The sequence below is a fragment of the Podarcis cretensis genome (assembly GCF_951804945.1).
Source record: "Podarcis cretensis genome assembly, chromosome: 1".
NCBI classification, from domain to species: Eukaryota; Metazoa; Chordata; class Lepidosauria; order Squamata; family Lacertidae; genus Podarcis; species Podarcis cretensis.
This window is the reverse complement of record NC_137170.1, coordinates 50,357,211-50,373,883: the sequence shown is the minus strand read 5'-3', so window position 1 is coordinate 50,373,883 and position 16,673 is coordinate 50,357,211. Positions and strand designations below refer to the sequence as shown.

The window sequence follows — 16,673 nt, the reverse complement described above, 5'->3', positions numbered from 1 at the left end:
GCTTAAAGAATTTTTGAAATAAATTGTCTATGTATAGCAAGATTAGTACTTTAATGTATCTACTAATGTAGCAGTGGTTAATGCTGATGTTTCTTATTAAATCATTATATTATATCACATTTTTTTCCAGACACAACCTTCCACAAAGTGGCTGACAACAGAACCAACCTAATATAAATTTAATGTAAACAAACATTCATTAAAAGCAATGTAAAAAACATGTTAAAAAATATTAACAAAATAGCAGCATGTAAATATTCTAATCCAGACCACCAAAGATAAAACACAGAGAGAAATAACCATTTTAAAACTCCAGACCAGTATAAATAATGGAAAGCAAATAGAAATAAGGCCTGATACAAGGGGAAGGTAGGGTTGATTGTACATACCACAGGAGGGAGTTCTTCTTGTTTCCCCAATTTATTCCAGAATCTTTAGCCTTTGTCAGGGTCATGCCCCTCTAAACAGTGTATTAAACTCATGGGGAAAGAATGCTGTATAGCTCTGGGATGTGGATTGAGGAGGGATCACACTGAACTCACTTTCCCCCAATATGCTGCTCCCATTTCTTTACCCCTGCCCTCAATAATGTTTGGCTAGTATGCAGACTGTGGGCCCTCCTGAACCGAGTTAGTTTGATTATAATGATCAGCGTCTGGCAATATTCAGATCACTCTACTGAATATTTTTTTCGCTCCAGGAAAAAAAAGCCTTTGGCAGTCCCATCCACCATTGAACCCAGTGTGTTTTGACTATATGTGATTGTGGCTTTAGGTGTGATTGCAGGAATGTAACCCCCATGTAAGGGACGCGGGTGGCGCTGTGGGTAAAACCTCAGTGCCTAGGACTTGCCGATCGCATGGTCGGCGGTTTGAATCCCCGCGGCGGGGTGAGCTCCCGTCTTTCGGTCCCAGCTCCTGCCCACCTAGCAGTTCGAAAGCACCCCTAAGTGCAAGTAAATAAATAGGTACCGCTTTCTAGCGGGAAGGTAAACGGCGTTTCCGTGTGCTGTGCTGGTGCTGGCTCGCCAGAGCAGCTTCGTCACGCTGGCCACGTGACCCGGAAGTGTCTCCGGACAGCGCTGGCCCCCGGCCTCTTAAGTGAGATGGGCGCACAACCCTAGAGTCGGACACGACTGGCCCATACGGGCAGGGGTACCTTTACCTTTACTAACCCCCATGTAAATTGCGGGCTTTCTAGTGATAACCTTAGGACACATCTGCTAATATTACTGTACCTTTTGCTTCCTGGTAGGAAAAAAACTGGACAGAGTAGTACATTTATTTTTTTATGAATTCCAACATAAATTTGTTTCTCAACCATGTACTTTTTCCATTGAAGGATTGATTCAATCCTTTATACTGAAGTGCTATTTCTGGGGTAGCAAATTTGCTATTATTTATATAAAGCCATCAAAATAAACAGCACTTTACAGGGCAATATAATCACAATAGAGGCTCCTGCTTTATGGACCTTATTGCCTGTGTTTTGAAGTTGGAAAATGGCAAAAGAGAGAAAAGTAAGAAGGAATGGCAAAAAGAGCTGAGTGTGAACAAATATAAAGTTTCATTTTCATGGTTTCTACATTTTCATGTGTCATGCAATTCCAGGCTTTATGGGCTCTTGAAAATACTGTTACATATTTGTTTAGAAATTCAAGGAATCCGTTACTAATATTTCTTTCCTATGATCAGGATAGGTAAAGGTAAAGGTACCCCTGCCCGTACAGGCCAGTCTTGACAGACTCTGGGGTTGTGTGCCCATCTCACTTAAGAGGCCAGGGGCCAGCGCTGTCCGGAGACACTTCCGGGTCACGTGGCCAGCGTGACATCGCTGCTCTGGCCAGAGCCAGAGCCGCACACGGAAACGCCGTTTACCTTCCCGCTGGTAAGCGGTCCCTATTTATCTACTTGCACCCAGAGGTGCTTTCGAACTGCTAGGTTGGCGGGCGCTGGAACCGAGCAGCGGGAGCGCACCCCGCCGCAGGGATTCGAACCGCCGACCTTTCGATCGGCAAGCCCTAGGCGCTGAGGCTTTAACCCACAGCGCCACCTGCGTCCCCTATGATCAGGATAGTCTACTGCTAATACTAAACAGTTTTGTTTGTGTTTTCAGGGTTGGGAACTTTGGTATTTTGTAAACCAAAAGTTTAGGCTGCTTCTTGGGAGAAAGGAGTGACAAAACAGGATGAGCAATTGTATTCTATTAGATATCAACCTACACTTGATATATTTTTGGAACTGGAAACGATTGGTATTTTAAATTTATTTTAAATTTCCTCCACATCTATTAATATCAGTGCTTTAAATGAAGTTTACTATCAATATTTAGGATTAAATTAAAGGCAATACATTTATTCATAAAATAAAATGCACAGTTTGAATTTGCTCTGTCATTTATTTATTTATGAACATGGAAATCTGATAACATATTTCTTTGTGTGTGTGTGTTTTCCCCCCAGGAGACATTGATAGACTGGTGTGATGAAAAGGAGCTTAACTTGATTTTAACTACCGGCGGAACAGGATTTGCGCCAAGGGATGTCACACCAGAGGTGAGAGAGTTTTATCTTTAAAGCCATCTGCCTTTTGAAAATACCAATAATGTTCTTCTATATGTGATGTCTCAGAAGGAATTTGATATAATATAAAATTCCATTGCATTTCTAAAATAAACCAAAAAAAGACCTGTATTAAATAGTTCAAAAGCAAACAATGGATTTTACTTTGGTGCCATAAGGAAGCTTGTATTTGTGTGCAGGCTACTTTACGGTGTTCCTGTTTTCTCAGTTGTGTCACTTGCTGACATATGTCCATAGCTGTCAACCTTCCCTTTTTTTGCGGGAAATTCCCTTATTCCAGAGCCATTTCCTGCTGCTTCCCGCTGCTATCCCAGATTGTTATATATCCCATAGACTGTCCCCGGGACAGGTGAGGCTGCTGATCCCTTATTTTCGAGGCTGCTGATCCCTTATTTTCAAATCTGAAAGTTGACAGCTATGTATATGTTTAACAGGGACATGGAGATTATTCTATGGAAGTTGTTTTCAAAGTACAGTATAAAGCAGGCCTCCCTAGGGAGCTGTGGATAGTTACCAAAGAAGGTGCACCAGCCCCACAATGTGTGCTTTGATTTGCCAAGGAGGATTTATGACAGCCTACTCCTATTCCACCCATTTTTGCAGTTTTTTCTTCCTTAAGGTTACTCCCACAGGAATCTTTAACTATACTATGCTTCTACTCTTTTCCTTTGGTCTGCTTTGGTACAAGGCCATAGTGAGGAAACTATCTTTCCTTGTGTTCATTAATCTTAGGGATATTCAAGCAGTTGATTTTCTCGATCCTGGCAATGTCAGGTCCCTTTCACATATGCAGTCAGTAGTATGAGAGCTGCTTCTGTGAGTTACAGCCCCACACTGCAGGGCCATATGTGAATATGAATAAAGAGACTGTGCGGCTAGGCCAGCAAGACAAATCTTTCCCATGCCACTGGAGTCCTTTTGGGAGGGAAGATACCAATCAGATGGATAAATTTGTATGCTCACATCCTTAATACTTCTGCTCTCAGTAACGTGGGATTGTACCATGCATCCATGAATACCATAAGGGTGGCTGTATATGTTAGCAGGACCTTGGAGAATACATGCTCTGCGTATTAATAATGACTCTTCCATCAGAAAGACTAGGACTTTATTTTTGATTTCAACCCAATCCAGCTGTCAGACGTAGTCCCTCATGTGTAGTGTGTGCTTGTGGGGGGAGTGAGCAGAGACAGGATTAATCTCCATAATAGTATGATTTACTTTGTTACACTTCAAATAGTCTAAAGACACTAGTATTTTATTCATGGTGTATTGCTGTACTTTTATCAATCTTTTAACATCAATCTTTAAAACGACTATTAGAACAAAGGTTGGCTTGAGGTTAAAAGCTTCCGCCTTGAAGATTAGCATCACTTGAATTTGGAAGCAATTGATTTATTCCTTGAGAAGTGGAGGGCATATATGCAACGGAAGTATCACAATCTAAAGCAGAGGTATTTGGGTGGCAAGCTTTCAGAATAGTTTGTGGTGTTTTTAGTTTCAGTATTGCTTTTTAATCATTTTCTGGGGCCCTGTGTGGACCAGGTTGAGGTGAATCGGAGCCACCCACAAACAGAATTGAGGTTGCTGCTTCATTGGGTGACATATATTGCTTTTTCCTAGAAGGTATGAAAAAATAAAATATTTAATTAAAACAACCACCAAGAAGGGACTAACCTATCAAAAACAGATAAAGGAAAACCATGCATGTAAAAGGGGGGATGGAGCAGGAAGGCAAGGAGGGGGTGGGTCTGCTGAGTTGTCCCCCCATAGCACAAGCTGCAGTTTAACAGTTGAGAGCAAACACAAGAGGGAAGGCAATGCGTAAGAACAAAGTCAGTTTCATCATACATGCCACTTAGAGTGCCATCTGTGTCACATTGCTGGCACCCAGGCTCAGACAGCCTGGCAAGAGATTGGGTTGGCAATCTGCCTCATGAGACTGGCAAAGACTGGCTGTTAATGAGAGAAATTTCCATGCCTTTTGTCTGTGCCAGGAGGATAGTGAGAAAATCTCTTCCACTGTTGCCCAGGGCAAAGCTTTGTTGTAGCTTTGCCCACTTGTAGAAATATAATTTTGATAGATTTTTAAACCAGAGGTTAACTACTTGTAATTACAGTTCCCATGATCTACCAGCCTTTCTTGTGAGTGTCATTTCTAGATTTAGCTGTATATTCTTGCTTTGTTACAAAAAAAAAAAAAAAAGCAGGTTGGAAAACAAAGACAAAAAGTTGAGGAAAAATAATGTATTCAGTATGACTAAAAGTTATGACTAGCAGTAAGTGCTGCAGAGATGGAAAAATTGTTCTTAAGATTTATTTTAACTTCTGAACAAGTTGGGTCATTTAGGAATTATACCTGTAAGGACACAACTGCTCTTTAAATATTTATCTATCTTATATTTCTCTCATTCTAGATGCATTGCTTGGAGATCACTCATTTTTCCATTATGCTAACATTTTTGTGTCAAGTTTAACAGCATAATATATTTGTATCAGTGTTCAATAATATATTTGCTGCATTGGCAGAATCCAGTGAATTAAAATTTAAAAACAAGAGAGGGAGAGAATGTAGAAAAGACAAAGAACCCCTGCAAGTATTATGTTCAGAAAAGCATTGATTCTGGGATTTACTAATGAGAGGGTGGGAAGGTCCTGTGATTGATTTTGTGGATTAACTTTGAGTGTGTTGTTTTTAGAATTGACTTTTTTATCTATTGTACTTTTAAAATTATTACTGTTGTTAGTCACTTTGAGACTCTTGTGTGGGAAGAACCACACAAATTAAACAAGCACATAAAATAGTTCGTTTCTCAGTGTATCAATATTCAATGCTCTTCTTTTAAAAATAACCAGGACTTTAGTGTATTGCTTTTTGTTAGCTGCCACAAGCCAGTTTTCTCAGATATGGTATTCTGAATACTTTAGAACCTATTTGGGTTGTATGCCAGGCTGGTTGCAATTTTGAAACCTGTGTGGGCCTGTAATTTAATCATGAAATGAATTGCCAAAAGGACTCTGAATAATGTAGACTAATAGAATTGTAGAGTTGGAAGGGACCCCAGAGGTCATCTTGTTCAGTCCTCTGCAATGCAGGAATTTCAGCCAAATCATACATGACATAAGACCATCCAACCTCTGCTTAAAAACCTCCAATGAATTAATTTGGTTCTTATTTTTGGTCTTTGGGCAGTTAGTAAATGAGATCTCTACCTGCACAGATACCATTTTTGAAATTCCAGTGCTCAGAATAGCCTTGAGGCCCTTACCCCTGAGTAGGGAAATCCTGTGCCCCTGCATGGCACAAGGGCTCTGTCAGTTTCTTTTTGACTGCTGACTAAGTCACACAACAAAAGAACTTCCTTTAGAGCTTCTGAATTTTTCTCCTCATATCTCCTCCTCAGAAGATATTTTACCAGAGAATCATATTTGGTTTCATCTCTTCATTGCTTATTTTGAATTTAGAATATATGTCTATATTATGTATGCATTGTCTGCTCTTTTACATTTGTATTGTTGCTCTCTTCTTCTTTGTGTTTATTGCATTCCGCCTGTGTTTAATTTATCTCCTTTTTTTCCTGCTTGTGTTCAACTTTAAAGTCAGTTTGCCCATAATGCCCAGCCATGATTTAGTGCCTCAAGAATGAACCCTGCCTTCTTCTCTCTCTTCTCTTTACTTTCTGCTTTGTTTGTTGCCTCTTAGATTGTGGTAAACTATAGATTGCTAGTTCATCCACACGTTAGTTTGCACTTGTCCTCAAAACCAGGATTGTAAAACAGAGTTTCAAGCTAGTTTGAAATGTGCTGTCAAGGATGCTCACCAGCCAAAGGAATGCACATGGCAGATAGTTAACTCTTTATTGTCAAGCTGACACTTAACAGTCATTTCTATGGCTCTGAATACCCACGTTTACCAGTCTAGAGTCTAGACAGCTATTCCCAGGTCTATGCTTTATGGAGCAGTTGCAGCAACAGGGGACCACTTCCTCTCCACCGGTTTATGAACTTTTCCCTGATGGGCTGCATGCACACAATCAGAGACTACGCCTGCGTGGAAGCTTCCTCTGCTCTTCCCTCTTCTATTCACTTCTGGTTCTGGGAGACAGGAAGCACCCAGCCCTTCACTTGCCGGACCTGCCTCTTCCTCCTCTTTTTTTTGACCCATCCTGTGCTCCACCCTCCAGCTCTAAAGCTTCCCCGGCGTCACAGATCACTGCCCTCCTCTCCTGAGTCAGACTCCAGCCCCACTTTCCCTGGTACACACTTGCCAGTGTCCTGCCAGTCCCCTGGCACTGACCACCCCTTATGTTTTCTGTTTAATTTTCCTTGTGCTTCTCCAATCTGAATTTCTGCCAAATTTTCAACTTATATTCACTGTTTGGAAGTTTAACATACAGCGATCCTATGACAAAAGGCAGTGGCGGGCCGACACTCTTGATTCATCTTGGCAAGAGTAGCATATTAAGAGAAGGAAAACTCAAAAAGCAAAAATGAGGAAGCAGCAATAGCATGTGCTTTGTCAATTTTGACTGAACGTTTTCCCCCATACCTTCTGGAAGTCCATTTTTCTTTCTTAACCTGATCTTGAAGCTATGTGAATGCATAGCTAAAGAATCTGGACCTTAACTGATACTGAAGATGGTTGAACACTTGCGGAGAAATAAAATTTCTCAAAATTCCACTCCGTCCATTATGCACCCTTTAACAGAAGGGAGAGGATAATAGAGCTTCTTTATAAACTCCTTTGCACAACTGTCTTAGAAGATAGGTCAGTTGTGACCCAAGCTGCCACCACACCCCCTATTAGCTCCCTATTAACCCCCAGGTGGGGTGAATTCTGGGAGGCCACAGCTATTACTTTGAAACAGCACAGCCTGCCCTTCTCAGCCAAATCCCTCTTGATTTATCAGGAACCACAGGACTAGCATCCAGCTGCCTACCCCACCTAAGTGTTCTGCACAGATTGCTCTTTGACCTATGAAATTCCCCCTTTTCACCTATGTAGTAGGTGGGTAGGCACATAGGAGATTCCCAGAATCCAAGAGTTTGGCATAAACATACCTCAGACACCAAGAGCCGAATTATATGAAGTTTTATTAAGAATAAAAACCAAGAGATGAAAGCAGTAGATGAAGCAGAATAAGGAAAAGAAGAGGAACCTATTGGTTAAAATCTATCCAATCTGCTACTTGCAAGCAGGCTCCCAGTCTACCTGGAAAGGTGGCAGTGTTTGACATGCTGTATTGATATTCCTTATTGATAACACCATCAATTTCCCTTGCACTTTACAGAGTACAGGGAGAGATGAATGGTTTTTTTTTAAGCAGAGCACTGGAAAGATAAAAGGTTATCAAAGTTATGTATTGTAGTTCATATGTGTAGGATGAGAAGTGCAATACTGTATTTACATGCAGAGAGTAACAAGTTATCTAGGAAGTAGGAAAGGTGAAAGAGAAAATGAATTTAGTGTATACAGTCATACCTTGGGTTACAGACACTTCGGGTTGCACGATTTCGGGTTGCGCACTGCATTGAACCCGGAAGTACTGGAACGGGTTACTTCCAAGTTTCGGCGCATGCGCAGAAGCGTTGAATTGCGACCCGCGCGTGCGCAGATGTGGTGCTGCGGGTTGCAGATGTGCTTCCTGCACAAATCATGTTCGCAATCTGAGCGTTCATTGTACAGTGGTACCTTGGTTTAAGAACCGTTTAGTTTATGAACAACTTGGCTTAAGAACACTGCAAACCCGGAAGTAGGTGTTTTGTTTGTGAACTTTGCCTTGGAAGCAGAACATGTTTCGCTTCCTGTTGAGTGTGTTCCATTTGTAAATTGAGTCCCCCGCTGCTATGGGAAAGCATGCCTTGGTTTAAGAAAGCTTTGGTTTCAGAACAGACCTCCGGAATGGATTAAGTTCATAAACCAAGGTACCACTGTACTGAGCCAGCTAGGGTTAATTGCATCTTGTCACAATTGCAGCATGCTGAAAATGAGGAACTTACAGATCTAGGTACAAAACAGGCTGCAAGTTTTTATTTAAATTGAAACTTCCACCTTTTTTGGTATAAAGTGGGCTGGAAATAGGTGGTTGTTGCTGATAGCCCAACTGCTGACACAATGAACAATCAAGTTCAAATACTGAGTAATGTTAAAGGGAAGAATGATTCATGAAAGTGTGCATCTTGTCTATCCTATAACCCATTCCCATTATCCTGCAGTTGCAGTTTTCAATCCATCCCTGAAATTGACAGTCTGTTTCCCACCCATTTACTTCCAAGCGACTTGCAGACCCCTCATAAGGGGGATTTGTGAAGGGTCGGCTCCTGAAATTATAGCCTCTACCTGATGCAAAACCACCATAGGTCAAATCCCCCTGTTTAAAATTAACTTTTATTATCACGCTTGTAAAAAGCATGGAATGCCCTCCCGGCAGATGTCGAAAGAGTTAAACCATTTTATAATTTTTTGGAGAAATCTGAAGGCAGCTCTGTTTTGGGAAGCTTTAATGTTTGATGTTGATGTTGTTGTTTCCTATATTTCCCTTGGAAGCCGCCCATAGTGGCTGGGGTAACCCAGTCAGATGGGCGGGGTATTAAAAATAAATTATTATTGTGATTAAATTATTGTAAACATGAACCAAAACAAAAGCGGATGATCATTCTGTTGAATGAATTACATAGACAACCTGGTATCTGCATAGACGTGTAAAAGACAGACACAATAGTAATTTAAGTCCTTAATCCAATAGATCTCTCCAAAGATTTCTGTGACTTTAGGGTGGCATATAAATTAAATAAATGGTTACCATACCACCCTAATTGTTTATCATTTAGGAACTCCCTATTAAATGCAAAAATATAAACACAAATTCAAAGAAACAAAAAAAAAATATACAAATTCATATCTAGTCTATGTGGACTACCGAAAATAAAATGACGTATGAAACAGGAACAGTTCCCAAAAGCTCATTAATAGAGGTCCCTCCCCCAAATAAGCAATAAATCTTAATCTTCAAAATGTGTAAAATGATATTGCAATAGTAATTATTTGATCCAAAAAAAGGTCAATATATAAATAACTCGGGGTCTATCACAAAAATGTGCTCATGTCATCATATAAACATAGCTGTCTTACAGATTCAGAGCATTAGTCCATCTGAAACAGTTTTGAACCTGGGATGTTTTGCATGCAAAGTGTGTGCCCTTCCACTGAGTTGCAGCCCTTTTTTGGCATTTAGTTGTATTGTTTGGAGGATACTCAGTATTAGAGACTATGATGGCTCCTATAGCATACCCTCCAATATTGTGTGGGTTATTATAAATACTTTTAAAAAGTTAGACCTGCCTTGTGTAACATGCTGCTGATTGAAGTTTGCATACACATTTTGTCAGATGCTAAAAACTCCTATTTCTACATGCTTTCCCATGTCAGCTCACATCCCTAATCTAAATTCTGCTTCATGGAATTCACATGTATCCAGCCATAGACAAGACTTTAGCAGACCTGAAGACATGCTTGTCCTTTACGCTGTTAACCATTATTGTTCAGCTATATTACTGTATTTTTTGTAGTGGAAAGTATAGCTGCCTAGTAGGTGTCTCATTGCCAAGACAGAAAATAAGGGTACAGGTATTTAAAAAACAAAATCTGTTTCAATATTTTCCTGGTTTAAAGCTATTGTTTTACTCACTCTCCACTCTATTCTACCTTGCTCTTCCATTTTCTTTTGTAATTTGTATAAGTCCATTTCCTATCAGTTACTGAAGGAAAGTGGTAATTGGATTTACCCTATTCCCTTGTCAGGTCTTAGAATTTGATTGAAACAGTAGAAATGTACAATACTATCTGATATGGCTGTGAAGAACTAATATGGTCCATGGCTAGAGGAATGGTTTTCTAACTTTCTAGCTTTAGGGAATATTCCATGTTAACTTGTCTTTCAAGGAACTCAAGCACATATACTAAAGAACTGTTGTATCTTGTAGAGAATTCTGAAAAACGTTTTAGGGTGCACACTCAGTTCACCTGGCCTTTGCCCAGGCCTGTTGGGGCTCACTGTTATTCTGCATGAACTGCATGCACAAATTGGTAGACATGAACAAGCTACTTTCTAGAGATACTTTCTGCCATTAGCTACTTCATTGAGGAAACTCATAAGCTTCTGGAGAATCCCATTGTTCCTTGGAACATAGCTTCAAAACCACTGAGCTATCAACAGTAGGTTTGAGTGTAAAATTTTGGGTCCTGGCATTATGTTTTCTGGGTGACTATAGGCAAATCACTGTATTGTTGCTCAGCCCCAATGCACAGCTTTAAATGCCATTCTGATCAAATTGGGGGGAATGTTCATGTACAAAAGCAACATGCAAACCAATATAGCCCTGAAGTGATTATTACAAGACAATAAATGTTAAATACTTTGAATATTGCATACTATTTATTATTTTTATTTATTTCCAAGTTCCCACTGTAATGAGCACCACAAGTTTTGGAATATATTTCTTTATCTTGCAGAAAAAAGAGAGACAGTTTGTTGGGTACATATAAAGTGCATTAGGTGTTCTCTTTCCTCTGGGCTACATTGCTGAGGTATTTATTTGATTGCTAATATCATTGGGAACAATTTATAATGATTCTTATGGAGGTCTGTTTGTAGTGGAAATAGATTTCATTATGTATAGCAGGCAGCAGTACAGTACCATTTTCCTTGATATGCACTTGCTGTGTTATGTAATAATATGATTTGTAAATAGTAAAGGGATTAAGTTTTGCCAAAGAAAGTAGAGTGAGTCAGGAAACATTATTATTAGTCTGTGGTAATCTGCTAAAAATCTCTTTTACTTCCACTGAAATTTGATTGGGGAGAAACTAGAAATTATTTTGCTGAGCAGTTTTCCAACCGTAAGAAAAATGGCTTGTCTTTATTGCAAGACTTGTCCTGGTCCCCTAAGTCATTTTTACATTTTCCCCAAGCTGATAAGTCGCTCATTGAGGAGACTCTTCAATGAGCACAAAACTGTAGAAGGTACACACCATTATAAATCTTATGCCAATATTTTATTTTGGAAAAATATTCTGACTTTTCTTTGAATTTACATCACATTATTACAGCAGCACACTCACAATCATCTTTTGAAACAAGCGCATCATGAGAGTATTGCTGTTATGGCTAAGTCTCCATGCAGAGTAACCTGTATCAGGAATTCACCGCTATGTGTGCTTACAACAGAAGGCATTTATCCATTAAAATATAACATGACTCTAATTTTTTTAGCATATGCAATACACATGTATGCTAAAAAGTATGTTTAATAAGCCCTTGCTACTGACTGTGCATTTATTGGGAATCTTCAGTGGTCCCCCATACACCTTTATTAACTGTTTCCTTTTTATTCTCTGTTTCACTTGATGAGTCAACTACCCTGTTGTCCTCATCTCACCTCTCTTTGTGCCTCTCCAGTCCCATTACTTCCCATCTTCTGACTGGTACTACCCCAACATTATTTCTCCTCTATGCCATACAATCATCCTCTCTTTCCTGTGGTTCCTTCCCCACATCATTCAAACATGCCGTTGTCTCCTTTACCCTTGAACTGTTTAACGTGGTTGCATTGAGATACAGTGGTACCTCGGGTTACATACGCTTCAGGTTACATACGCTTCAGGTTACAGACTCCGCTAACCCAGAAATAGTACCTCGGGTTAAGAACTTTCCTTCAGGATGAGAACAAAAATTGTGCTCCGGCGGCGCGGTGGCAGTGGGAGGCCCCATTAGCTAAAGTGGTGCTTCAGGTTAAGAACAGTTTCAGGTTAAGAACGGACCTCCGGAACGAATTAAGTACTTAACCCGAGGTACCACTATATATCTTTGTTTCCATTAGAGCATATGACATGCAGCAATTACATAACATTCAAATTAAAAAATAAAACTACAATTTAAAAAACACTCAGATCAACATTTCTGAATATATTGACAAAGTTGGGTCAAAGTGTATATACCAAAATTATTACATATGTGAAATGATGTATAGTAATGTGTATTGCTTAGATTGGTGACCATAAGTAAAAAGGTATTTTGTATCAATAACAGTTAGAATTTATAAGAATTTATAAGAAGGGGAAGGGAGGAGGAAGGGAAAATAAAATAAAATATGTACTTCATGCACACCAGACTGTGCTGTAAGCTATGGGTACTGTTCTACCATATGCCTCATTATTTGTGTAATCAATAAAGTCACACCAGACTATGTAAAAATTGTCGTGTTTCTTTTGGCCTCTCACTACTTTTATTTTTTTATGTCAGTTTTTCCAGTAATGCTGTTTGCCAAATTGCATTATTTCATTGGTCCACAGTTAATAATTGCAATGATTTCTATGTTCTAGCAATAGTTGTTTTTGTAGTGGTTAATATATGTGTTATGAGCTCTTTGTTTTTAATTTACAACACATCATGACTATACATGTTAAGTAAAGAGAGTCCTGGGGTCATGGGGACTGTCTGCCTTGTTATCAAAATTATTGCTGTAAATATATTTTTCCAAATCTTTTCAATTTTTGGATACTCCCACCACATGCATTAATATGTCCCTATAGTGGGACATACTCCCTAACACAGCGGAGAACTGTTTGGTTTTATATAAACTAGGCACCTAGGTCTTTAAAACCAGCCAATACACAATTTTAAAAACTCTTTCTCAGGTGGTTGCCAATAGGGATTTGTACGACACTTTTGTCCACAGTGTTTTCCATGCCTCTTTTACAATTTCTAAATTCCAATTTAGTTCCCACCACCTTCTCAAATTTTGCCGCAAATTTTGCTGCAAGCAAAATTGAACGTCTATAATAGATTTATACAAATAAGACATTAGCCCTTCTTCCACTATTATTTTTTTCATATTTTGTTGATTGTCTTATGGCTTCATTTTTAACCTGACAATTTGTTTAAAAGGACCTTAACTGGTAGCCTAATAGCCATGATATCTGAACATTTCCCAAATGAATTTGCATCTCATTAATGCAGGGGCCTAGCATGGGGGGCCCAGGGGGGCTGTAGCCCTGGGCACATGATTTTTAGAGAGTATGAGCCAGGCACTCCCACACGGACATCCTCATCCCACCCTGCCTGCTGCTGGGGGTCTGTGGGCCCCAGAGCCTGGCCTGACCTCACTGTCACGCCCCAGCCCCCTCGCTGAATGGCCGACTGTCCAGCATCAGGGAGACTCACCCACCAAGAGCCATGCCTGGCTGCATCGGCAGCAAGGGCTGGGCTGGGCTGGTGTGGTGGGTTATGTTCACCTTCTGTACCCTGCCTTCACCTGGTGTATGTGCTGGGAAACACCGCAACATTAATGGTAAGCGGTTCCATCTATGTAAAAATCTTTCAAATAATTGATTTTCATTCCACAAATCTCTGTTATAGGCTCTTTGGTGTGGGTGTTTTTTTTTTGGGGGGGGGGGGTTTTAAAAAACTGTGTAGAACAGTAATGGAATAATGGGTGAGAGGCCTGGAATCAAAACCTTTGCCCATTTTGTCCAACTTTTGAAAGTTGTAAGTGTGAATGGATAACTAAGCCAGTGTTCTCTAATGTGCTCCATTGAGTTCCCTTATTGCCAGACATTAGGTCTGTCATGTTGCTAAGTTGACATGGGTGGTAATAGCTGTTTAGATTTAGGAGTCCTCATCCTCCAACAGTTGGTTGAGGGTACAGCAAAGGTATTTTAAATGCATGGTCTGCCTGATTGAAATAGGAATATGTTTTACTTTTTGCCATTTGGACATGTGGGCTGGTGGGATCCAAACTAGTAATGTTTAAAATAAAAAGAGTAATTTTGGAACAAGCATCGTTTTTAGTTGCAGCCAGTTGATGCATAATAGAAAATTTCATGTTACTCCAACATTGTATATCCATATTTATTGTTTTCCATACTTTGCTATAATTTGTTTCAATTATGGGTAACCTGAATGGGTAACCTAAGTATCTGAAGCTTTTTCTAGCTATTGGGATTTGTAATATTTTGGAGAAGGTTTCTTCAAGTTGCCGGGGAGTTTGAAAGAACATTACTGCCAATTTTTGAAAAATTACCTTGAGTCCAGAGACATTAAAAAAGGTATCCAGTTCTATACTCAGGGGTGGAGGAAGGGGGGTGCGGTGGGTGTGGTTTGCCCCGGGTGTCACCACTGAGGGGGGTGACAAAATGCCGGGCAGCACTCACCGCAGGGCCTGCAGTGCACCCTAGCCACTCGTCTCTCCTGGGAGAGACGCTGTGGCTTGGGCGCGTGCAGGCTCCATGCTGCCCCAAACGGTCAGCCCGCTGCCTCCCCCCAGCTGTAGGACAGCTGAGTGGGAGGAGGCAGGCAGACTCTGGAGACCCCGCAATGCGCCCCACCCCTATGGCCGGCTCGCCCCGCGCCTGGGCACGCCGTCCCAGGCACCCGAGCGGCTTCCTCCACCGCTGTCTATACTCAATAACTTTCCAGCATTAACTGGGCCTGGTGTACATGAAACAATATCGTCCCAAAATGTATTCCCTTCCATTGATAGTTACACCCTTTCCTGCCAGAATTGGCATAATTTCAGGGGTTCTATAATTAGAGCTTTGACCAAACTGCGGGAGGCAGTGGAAGACAGGAGTGCCTGGTGTGCTCTGGTCCATGGGGTCACGAAGAGTCGGACACAACTAAAAGACTAAACAAAAACAACAACAACATAATTAGAGCAAATAATAAAGGTGATAATTGACAACGTTGTTTTGTCCTGCATCTGAGTGGACATTTTTGTGAATCTGTATTATTTATCCTAATTGTAGCAGATGTAATTTCAAAATATTTTCCAATTAAATCATGAATGTATTAATTTATTGGAGCTGTTCACTATGAACCTTTGGCTGACCTATGACTGTATAAGCACTGCATTTTTTCATCTATTTTATGGATTTATTGCAAAATGGCTGTAGGTGGATCCATTTGAACAAATAAGTTGCCATTCTGGCCCATTTTATTGGATCTCCCAACTACTTCACTTTTAAAGTAGCTACATTAATACTTGTACTCATTTTAGCAAATAATCAATAGTGCCTTTCACCAGTCTAAACCTTCCACATTTTTGCTCCTATTAGGCAGTTCAGTTATTTTTATAATAAATCTACTTATATCACAACTTTGGGGGAAAAACCTTTTAATTTTAACCTAAAACCTTTAAAACATACATCAAGGTGTGTGTCCTCTTTCAACAGTAGAGGGCACTCCAGTACCACTGTGGGTATAGAGTAAACCATAAGCATAAAAAACAAGCTTATTTTAAATGATAGGGTACATTAAAGTAGACATTTTATTTTAAACCTCATGCCCAAAATCCAAGGTATTTTCATATCGTCCAGTCCAATTGCTTTTGCTTCTGTAGAAAAGGAGTCCTTTTCTCTTTGAAACAGAATTCTAGCCTTGTATTAGTTCTGCCTTAGTTCCTGTTCATTTTCTGGGCATTTGAGAATATAGTAAACTTTCTGAAATATGTGCAGTGCTGCTTGTTCCTTGTCCCGTTCTTCTTTTTGATTGTTGATGGCTTTCCTTAGCTCTCGCATGGGCTCCTGAGCTGGATCATCTTCTCCAAAGGGCTCACTATCTTGCTCTCCAAAAAATCAATAACCTCAGGTGGACATTCCTGTTCTAGAGTTGTTAATAGTTCTGCGGTTTCTTTGAGGCTGGTGGCTGAGAGTGATGTGTTTCCTTTGGTGACTACTAAACTAAAAGGAAACACCCAATAGCATCTTATTCCTGCCCCTTGCCATTTGAGTGTTATGGGGCGAAGTTCCCTTCGTTGTTTCAGTGTCCAATGGTAAATCCTGCAAGACCATGACAGGATTATTAGTCTTTCAACAGTCATCAAAACCTTCCTGATCTTATATTTTTTATTAAAAAATGGTGGAAGCACATAACAATAACCTAGGGGCAGGGGGCTGTATTGTGCAGATGGACAATATCTTCTGGGGACAATTCCAGGGAGAGTATTATAGCTTTAAACCATTAGACTCCTCCTCAGTAAGCCCTCTCTGAACCCAGACGTGCATAACAAGTATCACCTGGTCACTAATACCCAT

The 16,673-nt window shown here is 40.2% G+C and overlaps 1 protein-coding gene across 21 annotated transcripts in view; it reads left to right on the top strand.

The window, feature by feature from the left end:
• GPHN (gephyrin) overlaps positions 1-16,673 on the top strand; it is a 234,508-nt gene that overhangs the window by 80,783 nt on the left and 137,052 nt on the right. For all 21 annotated transcript variants that reach the window (XM_079951142.1, XM_079951123.1, XM_079951126.1 and 18 more), the window contains exon 4: positions 2,462-2,554. In XM_079951142.1, coding sequence (XP_079807268.1) covers positions 2,462-2,554 — 93 coding nt within the window. The remainder of the gene's footprint in view (positions 1-2,461; positions 2,555-16,673) is intronic.